This window comes from Gopherus flavomarginatus, chromosome 7 (genome assembly GCF_025201925.1).
Source record: "Gopherus flavomarginatus isolate rGopFla2 chromosome 7, rGopFla2.mat.asm, whole genome shotgun sequence".
Taxonomy (NCBI): domain Eukaryota; kingdom Metazoa; phylum Chordata; order Testudines; family Testudinidae; genus Gopherus; species Gopherus flavomarginatus.
In genome coordinates, this window is record NC_066623.1 from 82,469,304 (window position 1) to 82,491,330 (window position 22,027).

Below are 22,027 nucleotides of genomic sequence, written 5' to 3' on the forward strand. Positions count from 1 at the left end.
TGGAGACAGTGAAGCAGTTCAAGTATTTAGAGGCAATCATCACTGAAATTCAGGCAAGAACTGTGCAAATAACAGCAGCAGTGGCAAAGCTAAAGCCAATTTGGAGGAATAAGAACATCTCTCTGGAATCCAAACTGACATTGCTGCACGCTATGGTCATCTCCATTTTTATGTGTGTGTGCGAGACATGGATCCTTACGAATCCAGAACTTGAACGGAAAATGCAGGTAGTAGAGATAAGATACTTCTGTAAAATAATCACCCAACGTGCTGGGTCATATGATGACCTCCTGAAGACCGTGAAGAAGCGCAAACTGAAGTGATATGGACATGTAACAAGAACATCTGGCCTATCCAAGATCATCCTCCAAGGGACAATACAAGGGAAGAGTAGAAGAGGTAGACAGAAGAAGAGATGGATTGACAATGTAAAAGAGTGGACAGGAATGGACTGCGCAGAGACTCAAGTACTGACACACAATCATCAGGAGTGGAGACAATTGGTTGATTGCTCATCAGTGATGGTGCCCCAGTGACCAAGGCGGTTACGGGAGTGATGAGGAGTAGCCTGCGAAGTTCCCAGTGTTATCAGAAATGCTTCAACAGACTTCAAGACCTTTGAAGGATTTCCAGTTTGTTGCCATCCATTGATCACTTTGTATTAAATGAATGCTGCACAGAATCTATGTCCTTGAAAGAAACATTTTCTTCTTTTGCAATATGATGCTAGTATTCAAGCAAACAAAAGGAAGCTTGCTATTTATAACAATATTCTCAGAAACTATAACAGTATTTTAATTACATTTCTAAATCTAATTGCTATGAACAATACATGTAACCTAATAAAAACCTAGACATATATGCTTTAGATATCTTATATCAGTTTAGGTGTTGAAGTGATCTACCAAGATGATCTCTTTCTTTAAATTTTGAAATCCTCTTTCCCCTCAAAAAATAAAGAAATTAATTTTATTAAATATTGTTTTACCTTGTAAATCTGAGGAATGACAATGTGGTAATGTTTGTGTTGCTCTCCATTAAAATTCTGTAGTTGTGCAGCATATTCATTTTTGTTTTCATCTGCCATGTGTGTACGCAGGTTTAATTGTTGCTTAGCCTAATGGGAAGTCACATCAGTACAAACATGCCTCATTCGCGTTCTCTCAAAAGAAATGTAACATTACTTTAACTAGCTTTCCCACCAATTACATTAAAAACATTAGTCACAGTAGCTGTGGAGGCACAAACATTTATTCCTATAATTAACAAAAAGGGAAGGAATGTGAGTGCCACTAAATTTGTAATGTCAATCTACAGGTCATATTTAGAAACTGCCATAAAAAACTTCCCTGGACTAAAGGTGGTTCAGAAAAATACAATAGAATCTATTAAACTAGATTCTAAGCACATTACACCACAAATTACATCAGACGAATAACCCCATCTACAGCTTCTGTCTTAGACATTACCTGTAATTTGCTCTGTGATCATCCTTTGAATAATTAAAAAAAGGACTAAAATATGTCAATATGTTGACACACTGCCTCACTACACTGTATATTAAGTTTTAAAAGATGAATTATACTGTTACTTTGATATTGCCTAAAATATGTAAATAAATATATTATGCTGTTCAAATATTGCTACGAAAAATAAAGCCATCAAAAATTAACATTTTCTAATAATAGTAACAACAAGAAGGAGGAGAGGAAGAAGTGTCATGTGTCTTACCTTCTCAACGTCGGCCTTGGTTGCATTGGTGTCGTTGTCCAGTCTTTCATAGCTTTGCTGTGCCTTTTCTGCCTCTCTGCACTCTCTTTCAAATTTCTTTTTGCTCTATAAAAATCATGAAAACTATATTGTACTAACAAACCAACAGTTACAGCAACTTCAAAACCTAGATATCTAAGCTTCCATTTAAAGTTTCCATTAATCCTGGCTGAGAAGAGCCTTCACTCTGAAAATCAAGGCACTGCTGTCTTGTTCGATCTGCAAACCACCCTTTCTCCAGAGGTTTTAACTTGCGCCATTTACCTTAATGGGGTGCCAGCACAGAAATGTTCAAAATAGGTTTTAAAATTATTATACAATCAACCAAATAACGAACACCCAATTACAGAGACAAATTTATTTATAAAGAACAGCTGGGTCTAGATTTTAGCTCAAATTCAGATGGCGGGGGAGTGAGGGCACGCAAGAAGATACTGGGGAAGAAAATCCAAATCTGGACCCAGACATCTATATAATTTTAAAATTAATTTCTTTAACCAATTTGTTACAATTATGTTAAATGACAAGATACTGAGCATGGTTTAGCAGTGAACATAAACCAGAACAAATAGTGTTCAGCAGTGTCTCAGCTAACCACAATTAGACCCTCTGACATGATGCTGAACAATGTTTGTCCTGGTCTACACTGACCACACTAACTCATACTTGGCATCATATCAGCTAACCTTACTGATGACAAATCTGTCAGATATGGTAAGATTTCACAGCATAGATCAAGCCTTCAGAGGTCTGTAGTGAGACTTTGTAGCCAAAGACAACTTATCTTCATATATTTTGAGAGTATCTCACCGAGAAGTGCACTGTTGGTATTGCCCAACCTACTGAGACTGCAATTCTCAACACATTTACTGTAAAGTGGTCTCTGACTGTTGACACATGATAGCTCTATTTTATGCCCCATTATTAAACATCCAGGGTGAGAAAAGGCTGTTACCCATCAGGTTGACTAAAGCCCTATTAATTCCTTATTTTTAAGCCAGAATTAGATGGGACTTGAAACAATGCATTAAGGAAGATACATACACACCAATAAATGATTAAAGTACGTGAGCACATGAAGTGCTAGCATCTGCCTGAATGGTGTTTTTCAGGACCAGTAATGCTGTTTTCCATAGCGACTGAAATATATTCCTATGCAGATACTGAGAATTCTTCAGTTTTAGTCACCTTGATTTCCAAGACAGATGATTCCAGAAAGAGAGACTCCAGAAAAATCACCAAATTTTTCCTGTGCAGTGATATGTAATTCTAATTTATTCTGTCATTCAGAGGGAAGTTAGTGTTTGTAATATTGAAGTTTCAAAGATGAACTGGAAAGCTAAAAATTACAACTGAGGCAAACCCAGATCTGCCTCTCCAATTTACTCGGCATGTGAGGGGCATTCAGCACAGAAATAAGTTTTAAATAACCATCTTCAGTGAACTGAGCAGTAGCCTGTGGATTTCACGTAGAAGGAGGGGGGGGGGGGGAGAAAAAAAAAAGGTCAGTTAATCTATTTCTGCACTGCATGCCCCTCAGTCTGGTAAATGGGGACCACTTAGCATAGAAATCTGGGATTAACTCAGTTTTCACTTTTGTTCTAAAGTTAGTTCACCTTAAAATGATTTAATTATTTCCCTTCTCTCTTTCTTCCTTCGTTTGGCACTGGTTCAATGGAAATGTTTCAGAAGTGCAAATGTTTTTGTAATCATCTTCCTGATTAGCACTTTCCTTTCCAAAAATTTAGAAACAATAGTCAAGATTTCCAAAAAAGAATGTTGAACCTTTTGGAACAATTTTCAGTCACCAACTGCTACCCTCTATTGACACTTTACAAACGAAGTATTTTGAAATCCTATTGCTTATCCTCTTCTTCATGTAAAGCGTGTGTCTTCAAAAATTTCTTTCATTCTTCTGACTCTGCCTTCCTAAATATGAATCTTCCACCTCTCCACCATTGTTTCAGGATATCTGACCAAGATGCAACACATTCTAAGGATGGTGCATTGGCACAGGGGGAAACTGTGTCAATATCACTTCAAAAGTAACACTGATTCATGGAAAGTAGAGTTTATGTTCTGCCTCCTTTTAAACTGGGCCTTTCAAAGAATGGAACCCTGGAGTACTCTGCCTGTATTTCTCTATTAAATTGAGTTTATGCTGACTGAAAGTGAAAAACAAAGAAGGACTATACAATACACATTAGTTATAGCGCCATTCTTGAATAAACCTTTTGTTACAAGCTATCTTGATTAAGTCCAATGCTGATGACAGACTTAAAGCTTCCTAAATGATGCATAAATAAATGCTACATACCTTCAAGTCTTTAAACACAGTTGGGTTAATTAGCAAGAACAGAAACTTAGAAAATCTACTACAACTACTAAGGACGCAGCAGGAAATCTATAAATATGTGAAAAGATGGAACATAACTAGTGAAACTGCTCCACAAAATAAGCTATTTCTTAGATAAACTGTAGGTAGTTACAATGAGAACAGGCTAGGAGAAAAGGGACTGATAGCTGAAGGATTGCTAGGCTGAAGGATTGCTAGTAGATGCCTCTGGATTGAGTGTTATTTTCAAGAACATTCTAACATATTTGAAAGCTACTTCTCTATGTCACATAACCCCCAAAAGGGTAATTCCGACAGAGAGTAACAACTTACAGAGAAATTAATTAGGTAATGAACTATAAGTACATTGTATTCTCTCTTGGCTACTGAACAACAAATCTAATGTGATCATTCAGTGATATAGCTAAATACTAAACACCGACTGATCAAAAACATAAAAGCAAACATAATGGCAACAGTTGTGTAGAACTGTCCGCTATTAATATTAACAGAAAAACTCACATTATCCATCTGTTTCCAGCACATGTCAAGATACTGCTGAGCTTTTCGTCCCTCCTGAAGATGCTGTAAGGGCATAAATAAGACATTTTCACAAATCTCAGATACTATTAACATTACTGGTTTCTGTTCTAGTTTACATTCAGTATGCTTTGTCAATTGCTTACTAATTTATCAAGATACTTTATTGGAGATATTACCATCCATGTAAGAACAGCACTATAGACCAAGGTTATTTTTGTACTCAATGAGCACTATTCTATATTTTTTGTACTTAATGAGCGCTATTCTATATTTATATTTGAACACCACAACAAGAGAGCTACTCTGATGTTATATTAAGTTGCACGTAAAACTTATAATTGAAACTACCATCACATTTATACTACTGACTGGACAAATAAATATACAGATTCTTTGAATGAAAACAGTCATTTTATACGCTACTGTTGGATAAGAATATAGGAATTACCATTTTTCTTTCTGTTTTTAGATCATGAGAATATCTCATTAGTTCTCCATACACTCTGTGTCCCATTTCTTCTGCTACTACTTCTCGTTGTCCTGCATAGTCATTTAACTCATTAAGGATGTTAAAAAAGGCTAGACATGATGTAAACCTGACAAAATACACATTAAAAACACAAGGTGAAATTGATTTTTACTTTCACTAAGGATTTCTTTACTTAGCCATTAAGAGAACACAGAATGTGTTAAAATTACACAGAATGTGTTAAAAACACTGTAAAATAAGCCTTAGACTAATGTTGAACTACAGTGAAAACGCACAGTGGGGAAAGCCTAATTTTGGGCCTAAGACGTACCACATTCTAATGTCTCTTCATACACAGTTTATAAGAACATGGATTTTGGGGAGTGGAAAAGAAAGAATAAGAATACTACCTGGAAGGCCCTGCAGTATAGTGGTATCTCCTAAGCTGCCAACTGAGAGGCCTGAGCTTGGGAACGGACTTAGGTCCCTAGGCTCGGAGGCTGAACTTGTTGCAGAGATGATGTGCTTGGTCTTGAGGGTGGAACATGCCAATCATACCACTCATATGCATCCCGATGGATGATCTACAGAACAAGTTTGCTATCAGCTCTGGAGACAGCTGCCTGTTTGCCTGCCCACCTCTTGGCTGGAGGTAAGGTGCCACTATGGCTGGCACTAAAAAGGGGGAGGGGAGGGGCAAAAATAGGGGTAGAAAGTGTGTGTGGAAGGGAGGAAAGAAACAAAAACAGTCACCATATTAAAATACGCATCTCTCTTTAATTATGGAATATTGCCATCTTCTTAAAGCTGGCAGGGCCTGAATTCCACTGTGGAGTTGGAAATCCTGACTCCTGCAGTCCAAATTTCTTTGAGGGGGTTTGAATAGAACTGAAGGTGTTTCTGGTGGGGTTCCCAAAGGCATTTCTGCATAGCACTTCCCTGACTGCAATGTGAAATCCATCCCACATGCTACCCTTAGGTTTTCACCATTCTTTCATACATAGTCCAATTATTTATACTTTAAAAACTAGCACTGTGTTTTAATCAGATATCAAAAATCATCAACAACAAGGATAGCAAAACAAGCACTTCTCTTAGGCTATGTAGTTGGGAGTGACTGTAGGTTTATATGTGCCAGCTCTGCTGGAGCTAGTGTACTAAAAATGGCAGCATTGGTGGTGGCTCAGGCTAGCCTCCAAAGGACAACTCCATGGGAAATCTTATATCATACGTAGGCAGCTAGCACAAGATGCCAGCTGTGCCACCGGAGCCACACTGCTATTTTTTAGCATGCTAGCTCAAGCGTGTACGTCTACCTGAACTGGGAATCACATCTCCCCACTGCAGTTTAGATGTATCTTTACACTATTGACAAAGGCGTTGCTTAACATGTAGTGTTACTACCACAAATGGTCATTCAAATCTACTTTGCCTCTCAGAGCCAAAGCAAGTCACCAAAGTAATAAACACACTTGAGTTTCACTAGACAAAAATAAATGACAATTCAGCATGCAATCAAAACCCAAATCTGCAGAGCTGCACTGGTAGCACATTATCAGGATTCTCAAAAGGTTATAAAAATTGTAAGAAAAAGAAACACACACATTAAGGCCAAATTATTCCCAATCCTATAAAAGTAATGCCAGAATATATCTATATATTGCACTAAAACTTCACTTTCAAACTCTTATGCTAAATGAAGTTTAATTTGGAAAGCTGCTAATACAAATTACCACATTGACAACACCTAAAACTTTAAGACATCAATAGTGGGAACAGTGACGTGTGATATTTAATTGCAATGGAACAAGAGCCCAAACAGAGGAGGTCCTCATTTCATTCATTTGCTAATTTATCTGTCAAAAATATTTACACAGAAAAAGTTCCATTAAGGATAAAAAAGATTAAACAATATACAGTAGTACTTGCTATTTATCTATGTAAAACTTTAAATATATATATTTTACCTGGGCTCTTCATCTTTTGATGAACGTTTGGGACAGTACTTCTTAACCAGATTTCTGTTAAAAGTGAAAAGTATATATACTGTTATTATAAAAGCACTTTTCTAGTTGCAATTAAAAAAAAAATTGGAGAGACACGCAGTGATAAAAAATAGGCCCCAGTGCAACAATGGATATTCATGGGCAGAGCCTTATACCAGTGAAGGTCTCTCTGCAGCACTAGGGTCACATACTGTAAACTATTTGAACCAAGAATTTGATACGTCTTCACAGGGCAAACTCATTTTGGTGTAAATGCAGTGAAGCCAACAGTAATATATATTTTAAGGCACTTGTTGCCATAGTAACTAAATCACCTCATTTATTCACATGCAACTTAAAAGGCTCACAAACAGCAGGGTTTATATTACATTTACTATCCTATCTGGAGACACAAATGATACAGATAGGCACAGCTAAGCAAAGTGCAAATCCTATAGTCATTCTGGGTACCACATTCATGACTGTTTGCAGAGAAACCCAGTGACCAGGGTTTGGCTTTCAGCAGACATTCAGAAAAGTTATTTTAACTACACTACAGTCATTGTTTTGAAAATGAGCAGATTCTTAGGGTGCAAGATGCAGAATCTTTTTTTAAAAGGAGGCAATACCTTACACTTGAAAACATAATCAGTGTCCCTGGAAATATCAACAGTTCAAAAGCTAAGAAAAGAAAATCTAAAATAAATAAATAAATAAGAGACCGAGGCCCCTAATATGTTCTATGTAGCACGTGGACAGACTGTTGTGCTTTTGAAGAGCACCATTTACTTTAATGGACATAGCCGTGCATTGCAGTCTTTGCATTGCAGTCTTTGCATTGCAGCCGTGCATTGCTACTCAATGCAGTCTTGATCAACACATTTGCTGCACTAAGTCCTCTAGTCAGACACTGATAACACAGGGATGCACTGCTACAGAAATAACTGCAGGATTAGTGCCTAAATTTTGAAATGCAGTAGAATAACATTATAAAGAATCCTGTGACATGCCAATGCAACATAAGGTGCCCACAATCTTACAAAAAGGAAAAAAAGAGAGAGAGTGAGAGAGAGAGAGAAAGAGAAAGAAAGAGAGACAGGGTCGCTAGGCAAACTAGGCGGCCGCCTAGGGTGCCAAGATTTGAGGGCACCAAAAAGAGGTGCCCAAAATGTCTGGGAAGCTCACCCGGTGCCGGCTAAACATGTAACGCTCCTCCTGCCACTGTGAGAGGGGGCGCTGGCTGCGGCTTTGATCAGCTCCAGCTGGCTGGCCGGGAAGTGATGTCATTCCTCCTCTGGCCACCAGGGGCGCTGTGCTGCTCTAGCTCTTCCCCAGGGCCCCTGCCCCTGCTCAGCCCCGCCACACCTCCATTCCCCTGAGCTCTACAGCAGGGCCAGGCAGGGGGAAGTGCAGAGACCCAGCCCCAGCCGCGCCGCCGGTGAGTCCTGGGGGGTGATTCCCCACTGCCCACCAAGCCAGCCCTGCCCCCCCATGGAAGCCTGGTGCCCTCCCGCTCCCACCCCCTCCAGATGCCTGGGGCACCACACACCCACCCCCATGGAGGGGGTGTGCGTAGGGCCCCAGAATATCTAGGGACAACCTTGGTACCCACCACTCTGTCCCCAGCCAACCCTACACTTCCTGCCCTGCCCACAGCCAGCCCCGCATCCCCTGCCTGCAGCCAGCCAGATGCCCCCTGCCCTGCTCACAGCCAGCCCCTGCTGCACCGTCTGCCCTGCCCACAGACAGCCCCACACCAGCTGCCTTCAGCCAGCCTCACACCCCATCTCCAACCAGCTCCTCAACCTCTACCCTGCCCAAAGCCAGCCAGCCAGTCCCACACCCCGTCTCCAGCCAACCGCTGCCTGAAGCCAGCCAGCCCCACACTCCCATCTCCAGCCAACCCCTACTGCACCCCCCTGCCCAAAGCCAGCCAGCCTAACACCCCATCTCCACCCGACCCCTGCCACACACCCCCGCCAGAAGCCAGCTAGCCCCACACCCCCAGTCTCCATCCAACCCCTGCCGCACACCAATGCCCAAAGCCAGCCAGCCCCACACCCTGTCAGGTTATTCATTTATTTTCATTAAATATGTAGATTAAATAATGAAATTAATACATTTTCAAGCCGAATGTGTATAAATTCTAATGAACAATGCCACATTATGCAATATTCATTTTTGAAAGTTTATAATAAGCGATGCTCCGGGGGCAGAGGTGGGGGCCGGGGCCACAAGGTGGAAGTTTTGCCTAGGGCGAAAATAACCTTGCACCGGCCCTGGAGAGAGAGAGAAACAATATTTGAGTGTCAATTTTCAAATACAATCCTTCTCCAAAGCATATATTCCACCCACTCCTGCCGGGCCGCACCAGATTTACTGTCCCAAAAGTAAGTTTTATTGTCACAGGTAACAACTTTCCTTAAAGTCAGAAAGATATCTGCAGGACACTATGAAAGTCCTGCCTTTAAAAAAACCAAACCTACAATTAATTCTCCCCACCACCCTATTTTCAGTATGTGGACAAATATCACATCTTCATACTGCAGTATCTTTTTTATTCTAACAGCCTTCAAAATTCTCTCGCTTTTTATAAACCACAAAAGTTGCAATTATGGCTCCATTACTTATCTCCCTGCCTCGGTCTAGAAGGAATTTTGTATCTTTTTCAGCAAATACAGAATAATTTTCTGTGTCAAAGTCAAATAAATAAACCATCGTTTTAACAAAATACAAGAGGATCTGGCACATCTCTGGCCCCTGGCACATCTTTAAATCTAATATTTTTACATTTTATTTGATTTTCCAGTAATTCCAATAGTCTCTATCATACAATCAGATTTTATCATGTTTTATGCAACCTGTTATTCTCTTCAGTTTTTCCTTGAACTTACTGAAGATTTTCTGCTAATTAATTTAAGAATCTACTTCAGTAGCTCTAGTGTCCAATGTGGTCATGTTAACAGAAAACTCTTCAGCTTTCCTTCCGTAATAGTCATGGACTTTTGCAGAGCATTAGTTCTTGTCAGTACTTATTAAAACCTTTCACAACAGAATCTGTATCACCCAACTTTATTGTTAAGAGTCTTCTGCAGCCAACAGAAGATGGCAGTGAGTACAGTGTGAAGAGGTGTCAAGTTTGTTTATAGGCATTTGAAAGCATACAAACTTCTTCCCCAGATATTTCTGTAAAATACTATGTATACTGCACTTTCTTCACCATTAAATCTATTTAGTAGCTGTAATCTGAAAGGCAGATAGCAGAACTAACTGCTGTATATTCTCCATTTTAGGCTGCTAATACCATACCCAATACTGCATACCCTGGGTACTGCATACCCCATACTGTATTTCATTTGCCACAGATTTTTTGTCCACTAAAACAACAGTATATATTTTAAATCCAAACAATAAAAAAAACAGTACCAATTAGCATATTATTTACATATTGCATTAGGATAGCTTTTGCCCAGGTTTCCCCTTTGTTCACAGTTCTAGGATTTAAAAGAGCAGTTACACTGAAAGGGTGACTGCAAGAACAGCACTCTCTTGCTCTGCTGTGTAACTCAAAAGCCATACTGTGTCTACTTACTTTACTAATACTCTCACCCTTCACCTTTTTCAGTGTGACAAAGCATCAAAATGTGGATCACCTATGTTTTGTTGCAACACAGTTATCACAAAAATAAAAGTTTCTAAGGATGTTTTCTCACTGTGAATTAAATAAGCTAAAGCAGCAAAGAGTCCTGTGGCACTTTATAGACTAACAGATGTATTGGAGCATGAGCTTTCATGGGTGAATATCCACTTTGTCGGATGCATGTCATCTGACGAAGTGAGTATTCACTCACGAAAGCTCATGCTCCAGTACGTCTGTTAGTCTATAAGGTGCCACAGAACTTTCTGCTGCTTTTACAGATCCAGACTAACACGGCTACCCCTCTGATACTTGAATAAGATAGTTATTCAAAGAGAAAAATGGGGAGAGGGAAGAAATCATGTGCAAATAGAAGAAACCCTCCCCAAGTCAGCATTAAGGTTTAATTTCTGAACCATGCAATTCCCAGGACAGACATCTAACACTTGAACTAAAGAAGTGTTATTTCTCTATTTGGACCAGCCCCTTTGGGGAGGTTGTGACACTTCAGCAAATTGTTGGGTAACCCACAGACAAGCAGCAATAGAATGCTGGAGATCAGGATTTTTGCACTCTATTCCTACCTCTGTGAAGGAAGTGTACCTAGTAGTTAGAAAAGTAGATGTAAGTACACAGATTTGCAACATTCTGTAGAAGAGGCAGTATGAAAGAGTAGGCAAGACTTGGCCCTGTCATAGTAGAGACTGGAGTTCTAGTCCCAGTTCGCCAGAAGTGACCTTGTGCAACCTCTCTTAACTTATATGTAAATTGGGGAGAATGATACTTGCCTCTGTATGGAAGAGGTATGAAGCAATGCTCAATGGTGAAGTGCACAAAAATATAAGCAGCAGCCAGTGTGGAAGAAGAGATCATAATCTGATCTGTGAGCCAAGGAACAGTGGGTTTACTTCCCTCTCCTCATGCACATGGAATGCTGCCTGGCTTGGCAATGCCCAGCTTCCCACAGGAACTCTGTGGCAGAGGCAGACACAGAACTCAGTTCTCCAAAGTGGCACTCAGCTACTTGAATCATGAGATCCTCCTTTCTCTTCCTGCAGTAATCTGCCTCATTCAATGCACACCTTCCAACTTCCACAACAAATGAGGCAGGAGTTGTGCAGACAGCCACCTCAGTCACTACTCAACCCTGATTCATATCCAGAGTAGTTTCTAACTTTCCTAATTTTTCAGTGCTTGACATTATTTTACTATACTGTTTTATTTTGACATGCAATTTCCTACTTTTTAAAAAGTAAAAAAAAAAAAATCCATCCAAAACTTCTGAAAATGTGTAACTTAAAAGATTATATAAACACCACCAATAAGATACACAGATAAATACTTGTATACCTACGATGCCCAGAACTATTTCACAATTTCAACTTTTACTGTTCTAAATCATTTTTTGAATAAAAATTACTTCAGAGGGCAATACTAACTCTCGACGTGTAGACAAAAATTTCTCTCCAGTATCATGGAGCCCATTGTCTGTGTGCAAATTCTACTTGCTGTGCTGGTAGAGATTAAAAGCAGACAAGGCTCCATATAATCTGGATAGGTTTGTGTTTTTTCTCATGTCAAAAAAGACAAAACCTCTTCCTTGGCACCCAAAATTATTTTCCTATGTTGCTTTTTCTGGTATTATTTTATATTCCTGCCTTATACTCTATATAGAGGCTTCCATTATAAACAGGGAACTTCTAAAATACACCTCATTATTATTCAGAAGGTGAAATCCATAACAAGCATAACAATGCTGTAGCTAGGCAACTGTGCAAGAGGCTTTTCAAGAGAAGATTTTCTGGCATGTTACAGATAAGAAAGGAAAACCACTTAATATAAAGCATACAGTTTAGAATGGCAGTGGGGGAGGGTCCTGATTACTGATGACTTAGTAGCATGCTGATTTCTGTTCTAGTTTTATTTTTTCAGTGTGATGCTGTTTTTATTAATCATTTCTAGGAAGACAGAAATACCTTATGACAACCTTCCCCCCAAACAAAAACAACACACATTGTAGCATTTAAACCAAATTAGCCAGCAGTTGGATCCTGACCGCATTTGGGCTGACATAAATTTGTAATCTGACGCATCAAATTTTGTCAAATTTTCTAAGGACTCAGCAAACAGTAAATATCTCAGGCTTCAATAAGTGCAAAAGATAATAAACATGGAGAGACAGATCATGAGTGCAAGAGTCAGTGGAAAAATGGAAGGCATGGAGAGAACAATCGAAGGAGCACAAAAGGCTATTCTAAAATGAGAATACCAAGTCTTGAAAAGCAAAGAGAAAATAAACTGATGTCCTGGAAAATAACCCTTAGGTGCCCCACGGAGTTTGTGAGGACATAAGGAATAGACACTCAGGCAGCACTCTAGAAAGTATTTGGTGACAGATATCTCTTGGAAAAAAGAAAAATGTTTGACATTTGTATCTAAACTTGAGCTTAGCTCTTAGAATCTAAATATACTGGTCTGTCCAGATGATGAGGCCAAACCAAAAAAAATATAACAAACAAAAAATCTGTTAGGTCTGGACCAAATTTTATTTTTTCCAAACATTTTGCTGAATCGAGAATTTGGGGGTGGGGGGAGGGGCTGTTTCAAATAAACCAAAACATTTTGGGTCAACCCAATTCAACAAATAATTGTTACTACTTTTTTTATTTCAAAAATGTCAAAAAATTCATTTTGACAATTTTGAAATGCTATATTTCAACTTTTCATTTTGAAATGGTGTTCCACTTTGAAATTTGGCCAATTTAAAAAAAAAAAAATGTGTGTGTGTGTGTGTGTGTGTGTGTGTGTGAGAGAGAGAGAGAGAAAGAGAGAGAGAGAGAGAGAGAACACCTGAAAATGATGTTCTCACTCTCACACACACACACTTTTTTTTTTTTTTAAATTGGCCAAATTTCAAAGTGGAACACCATTTCAAAATAAAAAGTTGAAATATAGCATTTCAAAATCATCAAAATGAATTTTTTGACATTTTTGAAATAAAAAAAGTAGTAACAATTATTTGTTGAATTCTATCTGAATTGTGAATAGATTCAGAGATCCAAAAAATACATTTTTCGGCAAAAATACCATTTGCAAAAAGAATTTTTTTTAAAAATCACCCAGCTCTATGCAGGAAAAGGAACTGGCAATTATACCCCCATCAGCAAAGCACTGACATAGGGATCTGCCCAGATGAAGCTCACTACAGGCATGTGGACTTAAAGTGAAGCTGAAGAATAAGAATCTAGACTATGAAGCATTTTATTCTGTCAGGTTCTTAATGACAACTCAGATTAATCTTTTCTTCTACCCCCAACCCACAACGTTTTGAATCTTTAAGGTCACAAGATGTATTAAAAGAGTTTATGATGAACAGTTTGTTTAGCACTGTAATTATCTTCTGCAATACAAAGCAAACACACTGGAAAATAATAAGAGTCTATTTTAGCAGAGCATATTATTAGGATCTTTTTCATTTACAGCATAAAGAAAATTCATTCTGTAATTGTGAGGATAGAAAATAAGAGTTGAAAAAAGCTGTTAGAAAGCTGACAATGGAATAGGACTCTTTCTACCACTAGGACATCAATTTAAATCCCATCCAGGATAGCAATGATTGAAAGTCATTGCCAGACTATGTAAAATGAGTTATGGCTAAGCTTGGCAGAATTTGATATTTTTTAAAAATAATTTTGATGGATAATATCAATTTTTATTTTTAAGCATCTTTTCCCCCAACTTTTATCTACTTACATTTTTGCATTTGTAGGAAATTATAGGAGGGTCATATATAATAATTTAACAACAGTATGAGACTGAAAAAGTTAAAGCTTTATAACAGTTAAAACACAAATTGTCAACTTCACATGTCAAAATATATCAAGTAAATATCCTTAAATCAAACTCTAATAAGTTTTCAAGCAGCATTTTTCTTAATTGAAATTTACAAATAGGCAAAGTATCAGTGGAAATGTTTTTTCATCAGTTTGTGTGAACGGTGAAATCAATATTTACCAATAAAAATCTAATCCTTCCAGTCTAGTTATGGCCCCTTACTCAGTGGACACATATCCACAGTGTACAAACGAGCACCACTTTTCACATTAATTAATGGCTTCAGCAGAGATTCTTAGCATTCTTAAGGGCACAGAAACCGAACTCATCTCTAACAGTGGCCTTTCAAGAAAAGGATTTACATGCACCAGTAGGGTGGAGTGCAGAATCTTGGACTGCACTACCTGTGCTGTGCCCAAGTCTGTATATGAACAAATGATTTCACAGTTTAACAGGGTCAGTTCAGCAGCATGCGCAAGCACTAAATTAATATAATTAAAAATAAAGTGGGGACAAAATGAGGGCTCTAGATTAAAAAACATTTTATTGCAATCGAAAGTAAGCTGGTCGATTTTTTTAGTGGCAGGAATACACCACTTTGCTCTCTGGGTTGGTGAAAAGACTCAGGGATGAGGTGGCAAGCAATAATTATTGCTTAATGAAATCTAGGGGTTAAGATGCTTAGTACTCTTAAAGTATATCATGGATCTCCCAATTCAACCCTCTTTGGAAGTAGTACTAGCTTTTACGGAAATGTGTCTATTTTCTGTAACATAGGATGGAATTATGTAAATCTCATCAACTGCCTCGTGTCACTACATTACAGCATTTTACTGTAAATATTTGTATAGAGGTGTAGTTATCTTGAATTTTGCATATGGTCTTTAGGTCCATACAGTGCTGTAAGCTGCGTTACAAGTGGGCACAGTTTCACTGACATTCTAAAAGTTGTTTTGATTGAATGACTTCAATACAATTGGAGCAACCAACTCTGAACTTGTCCCGCAATCTTTACATTCCATTAAGGGAGATTTTGGAAGTGACTTATATTTAAAGTCTACTTTCACAGAATATGAAGCAATACAATTAGAACTTCCAGGCCTTTTGATAGTTAAAGAAAAAGCTCCACTTTTAATGGCACTCTAGTAGCTTGAAAGATTGGAATAGCACCAACTAACAGTTATGGTGAGCACTGATCACAAAACTGGTTTAATATCTCAGTGAGTTATCAGAAAAAGCACTCAACTGAAGACAAAACACCATAGAAAGGAACTACGTGGTAGCTGAGTACAAAAAACAACCTCTTTGGAATATGAGAGTTCATATGCTTTGATTCTTAAGGTAATCACTAAAAGAAAATTTGCCACATCCACATTTGGATAATAAACAACAGCTTAAGTTTTCAGCTCCAATCAAAGGAAAACAGATTTAAGAAACAAACACATATGGTGGTAATTTGCATTTCCATCTTAACTTTTACACTTACATTTAAATAAAGTTTCTCTGTTTCTTATATATATAGCAATTTTGGTAAATATGTCTCAAGGTGGCTTGAAACGTATATTAATCTGCTATGAAGAAAAAACAACAACCCAGTAGTACACATTAGTCAACAGGGCATAATCACCGTCATGATTTAAGCAAAACATTTTCTGTAACTGACTCAAATCAACTAGATGACTCTAGAGATCATGGAATATTACACAATTAGAGAATAACACTCATCCAGAATCCATAGGAGTGGCTTTTTCTGCCTCACTCCAGTTTAAAGCAGCTGGACAAATTCAGACTCTTATTTTGTATTGAAGTTATGCTAGTTATACTTCTGCACCATATAATAGAAAGTTGTACCTCCCACTGCAACAGTGTTAGCATGAAAGAAATGTGCTGAACAGAATAAAAATAAAAAGGAGTTAATCTCTGGAATTGTTTTGATTTGACAAAGAGGAAGTAAAACAAACAAAACTCTTCTCTTTCATCAACAACAGTTACTGTATCAAAAACATCTGATAGTTCATTACAAATATCTACTGACAATATAATAAATTGACACATAATAAAGCCAACTTCTTTCCAATCATAAATTAAGAACAAATTAAATATGCATATCATTGAACGACTTTGTTAACCTACTGCATATCCAATTCTACCTGTCCTGACTCATGTTCCTGAAACTTTGAAACAACCAATAACCCTGCCGATTCTTTGATTCCCTGGTAACATAAGAACGTAAGAACAGCTGTAGTGGGTCAGACCAAAGGTCCATCTAGCCCAGTATCCTGTCTACCAACAGTGATCAATGCCAGGTGCCCCAGAGGGAGTGAACCTAACAGGTAATGATCAAGTGATCTCTCGCCTGCCATCCATCTCCACCCTCTGAAAAACAGACAGAGTCTAGGGACACCATTCCTTACCCATCCTGGCTAATAGCCATTAATGGACTTAACCTCCATGAATTTATCCAGTTCTCTTTTAAACCCCGTTATAGTCCTAGCCTTCACAACCTCCTCAGGTGAGGAGTTCCACAAGTGGACTGTGCGCTGGGTGAAGAACTTCCTTTTATTTGTTTTAAACCTGCTGCCTATTCATTTCATTTGGTGATCCCTAGTTCTTGTATTATGGGAATAAGTAAATAACTTTTCCTTATCCACTTTCTCCACATCACTCATAATTTTATATACCTCTATCATATCCCCCCTTAGTCTCCTCTTTTCCAGGCTGAAAAGTCCTAGCCTCTTTAATCTCTCCTCATATGGGACCCTCTCCAAACCCCTAATCATTTTAGTTGCCCTTCTCTGAACCTTTTATAGTGCCAGTATATCTTTTTTGAGATGAGGCAACCACATCTGTATACAGTATTCAAGATGTGTGGGATTTATATAAGGGCAATAATCTATTCTCCGTCTTATTCTCTATCCCCTTTTAATGATTTCTAACATCCTGTTTGCTTTTTTGACCGCCTCTCCACACTGCATGGACGTCTTCAGAGAACTATCCACGATGACTCCAAGATCTTTTTCCTGATTCGTTGTAGTTAAATTAGCCCCCATCATATTGTATGTATAGTTGGGGTTATTTTTTCCAATGTGCATTACTTTACATTTATCCACATTAAATTTCATTTGCCATTTTGTTGCCTAATTACTTAGTTTTGTGAGATCTTTTTGAAGTTCTTCACAGTTTGCTTTGGTCTTAACTATCTTGAGCAGTTTAGTATCATCTGCAAACTTTGCCACCTCACATTTTACACCTTTTTCCAAATCATTTATGAATATGAATAAATTGGTGAACACCACTAGTTAGCCCTCTCCATTCTGAGAATTTACCATTAATTCCTACCCTTTGTTCTCTGTTTTTAACCAGTTTTCAATCCATGAAAGGACCTTCCCTTTTATCCCACGACAGCTTAATTTACATAAGAGCCTGTGGTGAGGGACCTTGTCAAAGACTATGTCCACTGGATCCCCCTTGTCCACATGTTTGTTGACCCCTTCCAAGAACTCTAACAGATTAGTAAAACATGATTTCCCTTTAGAGAAACCATGTAACATGTAACATATGATGACATTATAAGTTTTATACAACACATTTCTTCTTTTGCTCCTCTTTAATTGTGCTCAAGAAAATGACTCATTAGAGCAGTGGTCTCCAACCTTTTTACGCACAAGATTACTTTCTGAATTTAAGTGCAACTCAGGATCAACCCCACTCTATCCCTGAGGCCCCGCCCCCTTCCCTCCCATCACTCTCACTCACTTTCACCAGGCTGGGGCAGGGGGTTGGGGTTCAGGAGGAGGTGCAGGCTCTGGGCTAGGGCCGAGAGGTTTGGAGTGTGGGAGGGGGCTCCGGGCTGAGCCTGGGATGCAGGAGGGAGTGAGGGGTGCAAGGTCTGGGAGAGAGTTTGCATGCAGGGGGGCTCAGGGCTGGGGCAGGGGGTTGGGATGCAGGAAGGGGTTTGGGGTGCTGGCTCTGGGAGGAGGCTTGGGGTTGGGGTGCAGGTTCCCGCTGGGTGGCACTTACCTCGGGCGGCTCCCTGTTGGAGGAGCAGTGGGGCTAAGGCAGGCTCCCTGCCTACCCCCACCCCACGCTGTTCCCGGAAGCGGCCAACACACTCCTGCAGCCCATTGAGGGGGCCCCTGTGGCTCTGCGCACTGCTCCTCCCTGCAAGCACCGCCCCCACAGATCCCATTGGCCGGGAACAGGGAACTGCAGCCAATAGGAACTGCAGGGATGGTGCTTGCAGGCAGGAGCAGTGCACGGAGACTCCTGCCCCCCCTTACCCCCCAGGGGCGTGCTGGCCGCTTCCAGGAGTGGCGAGGGGCTAGGGCTGGCATGGAGCCTGCCTTGGTCCCAATGCTCTGCCCAACTTTTAGCAGCCGGGGATGACGATCAGCTGGCAGAGGCTCCAGGTTTGACCAGTTATTACGATCTACAGGCTGGTGACCGCTGGATTAGAGCAAATTATAAAGGTATACATTTTTCATTTACAAAGTGCACTGTGCAAGAATTCCAAGGCACTATACTCTTCAGGAGGAATTACAAATCTTATCCAAAACAATATTAAAAATGAAAGAATGAAAGGTTTGTTTTTATATAATATTGACATAATAATACAGATAATATAAATTTTAGAACACAGTAGGTAAAAGAGTTCACATATGGACAACACAATCCTTTATAATTAAGGATCAACATTTTAAAAATCAAGGCACAGACAAACCTGAAGTCAATAAGGCGGGCCCCCTCTGTAAGGTAGTCAAAAGATAAGCTTCAGTTACTTAAGCAAAGAGGTGACCTGTTTGCGCTGTCTGTGAAAAAGTTTTTGATTTAACTGTCCAAATAAAATGGTTTCCTCATTTAAACAGATAGAACGAGCAAAACAAGCCAACACAGAGCTGCGAAATGGTGCTTCATTCTGCACACTTCAACCACTTCTTGAGCTCTTTACATTCTTATATTCCTACCTTCTGAAATTCTGCTCACGAATGACTTCTATCAGATTTCTAACACAAAGAAGTGAATTCCGCCAATCCAACATAACAAATGAATGCTAAAGCTTCTGCTGCTAAACTTTGTTGAACAGAGAAGAAACCAAAGAGCTGGCTGATGTGAAAAGATTGCTAGAAACAAACCCCAAAACCAGGCAGAAGTATCAGTAGTTCTTAAAAAGCCTCAAGATTCCATTGAGCACATCTTTTAGGTTCAAAAGATACAAGAGGGGAGAGCACTTCGGACTGGTAAATCAGAAAAATCTGTCTCTCGTAAAAAGTAACTAATGATCTAATTCAGATGAGTGATGAAAAACAGACCTTGAACAACAGAATCATAAATATTTATCTACCAACCTGATAATATAATTCAGAGTAACTGTTACTGAGTAGGATTTAAAAAAAAAAAAAATACAACTTACCTTAATTGTTTTGCATAGTTTTGTTCAATCTCTATCCTTTCTTTTACAAACTTTGCATATCTCTCCAAGAAGTCAATGCCCCACTGCGTATGCTTGTCTAAGTTATCAAATTGATCCTTCAAAACAAAACAAAGAAATTCAATTAGCTACACAAGGTTTAAAAAAAAAATCACAAAATTCTATCAATTTCATTTAGTTATGAAGTTGTGGTCTTTGATATTTAGATATAACTCACTACAATGGGGATAATAAAGCCAGTCCTACGCATATCACAACCCTCATATGCCAGAATATAAGTATGCTAAAATTACATGTGCATACATACTTTTGGCTCTTCATGTAAAAGCACCTGTACTCATATTTAAAAATTACTCACGGTTGTTGTTTTTTTTTCATAAAAAGTAATGGCCATTAATATTTGTATTACTTTAAAAATAAACAATCCTTTTCAATCAAGGAAAGTTTCCAATACAACACTGAAAATATAAGTGGAGACAAGTGTTCTGTAACTGGTTAACAAACTATTTAAGTACAACTTCTTTCACAAGAGACTTTTTAGTAATTTAAAAATTCCTCAACACAGACCCTAGGTCTGGTTTCTAGGCATTCAAAAAAGTATTTACATCCTTAAGATCACTCAATGACAGAAAACATACTTAAGTTATACTGTACAACAAAGGTGGATACATTCCGTATTTCAAACACAGATAGTTAAAAAAATCAGCAAATGCTCACTCCATGATAGGTGCTGGTGACAGTCTCCAGATAGAGCAAAGTTAGTTCTAAAAATGAACAGGGCTATGACAAACTGGCAACAGAAGACAGAAACTGGATTAAAAAAAAAGCAGATTTCTTTAGAAATTATCAAAAACCCCTGTTATATTGCTACCTTCAAAGCTGAATTTTCACTGTTACAGGTGGCAAATCAACAGGTTGAGCAAACATTCATTGAGGGTGAAGAAGGAATCCAAAAACAAAAAGGGGAAATGTGAATGAAATATCTAACAAAAAATGAAGATGCAGTTCAGTAAACCACATTGCACACATTCATATTTTTATATGAAAAGTTTAAAAACTATGCCATGCTGAAGAGAAGTCCAGGATTTGTGTTTTAAGATGACAATATTTATTGTAAATTCTGACCATATTTAGCACACCTCCTCATGAACAATTGCTCAATAATCTCAAAAACACGAGCAAATGTAAAAAAAATACAAGCTATCATACAGTGTCCCCCATAGAAACTGTGTCCAGATACATCTAACAGGTAAATAATACAGCTATAAAATAAAATTAAAAATTAATACCAGAGAAAGAAAGTGATGAGGTTTAGGCAAGGCTAATTGTGGTGCCTTTACATATTTAAAGTTTGCATAATAGAACATTACTTTCTTCATTATCTTAAGCTATGCACCACCACAGCCTTGACTCAATATTGCACCTTAACTTAATGAGTCATATCAGCCTTTCCTATAAACAACTTTAGTCTTCTTGTTCCAATGCACACTACAGTGATTTGAAGTTGCATCAAGGAATGCTGAGGTACAGTGCACTTTGGCAGTCTTAAACAATATAACATTGATTGAAATGACATCTGGAAGACACTGGTAGTAAAAATACACCATCATTTAGGGTATATAAGATCAAACAACATTTTATCAGTTTTGACAAATGTAAGGAAGAAATTCAGAATTAAGATTGTTCTCAAATCTCAACTTGTTGATGTTTAGGGCACTGATGCATAGATTAAATACATCCCACACATCTAATTTGTGCCATAATGGTGATTTAAAGACAGTGTTGGCCTTCACTTTACATTTCTTTGAAGTCAGACCCTGAGCATTCTTTAAACAGGGGTTTTTTTGAGAGGCATTAGAATATCATATGTAAGCATAAATTTTAACTTTCTCAGAAGCTTTGCTCTTTTATATTCTGCTCTTGTTTTTGTAATTACTTTTGACAATATTAGCCTTGTATCCAAATGAAATCCCAATAAGGTGTTTTTGGTAGGGAGCCAATGGTCAGAGCCATTAAAAAAAGACTT

At 38.5% G+C, this 22,027-nt stretch overlaps 1 protein-coding gene across 4 annotated transcripts in view; it reads right to left on the minus strand.

Annotated features, from left to right (window-relative positions):
* FNBP1L (formin binding protein 1 like) overlaps window positions 1–22,027 on the minus strand; it is a 122,210-nt gene that overhangs the window by 27,606 nt on the left and 72,577 nt on the right. For all 4 annotated transcript variants that reach the window (XM_050962477.1, XM_050962478.1, XM_050962476.1 and 1 more), the window contains 6 exons: window positions 19,984–20,099; window positions 7,085–7,138; window positions 5,097–5,244; window positions 4,628–4,690; window positions 1,732–1,836; window positions 989–1,117 (listed from right to left, as the gene is read on the minus strand). In XM_050962477.1, the coding sequence (XP_050818434.1) occupies window positions 989–1,117; window positions 1,732–1,836; window positions 4,628–4,690; window positions 5,097–5,244; window positions 7,085–7,138; window positions 19,984–20,099 (615 nt within the window). The remainder of the gene's footprint in view (window positions 1–988; window positions 1,118–1,731; window positions 1,837–4,627; window positions 4,691–5,096; window positions 5,245–7,084; window positions 7,139–19,983; window positions 20,100–22,027) is intronic.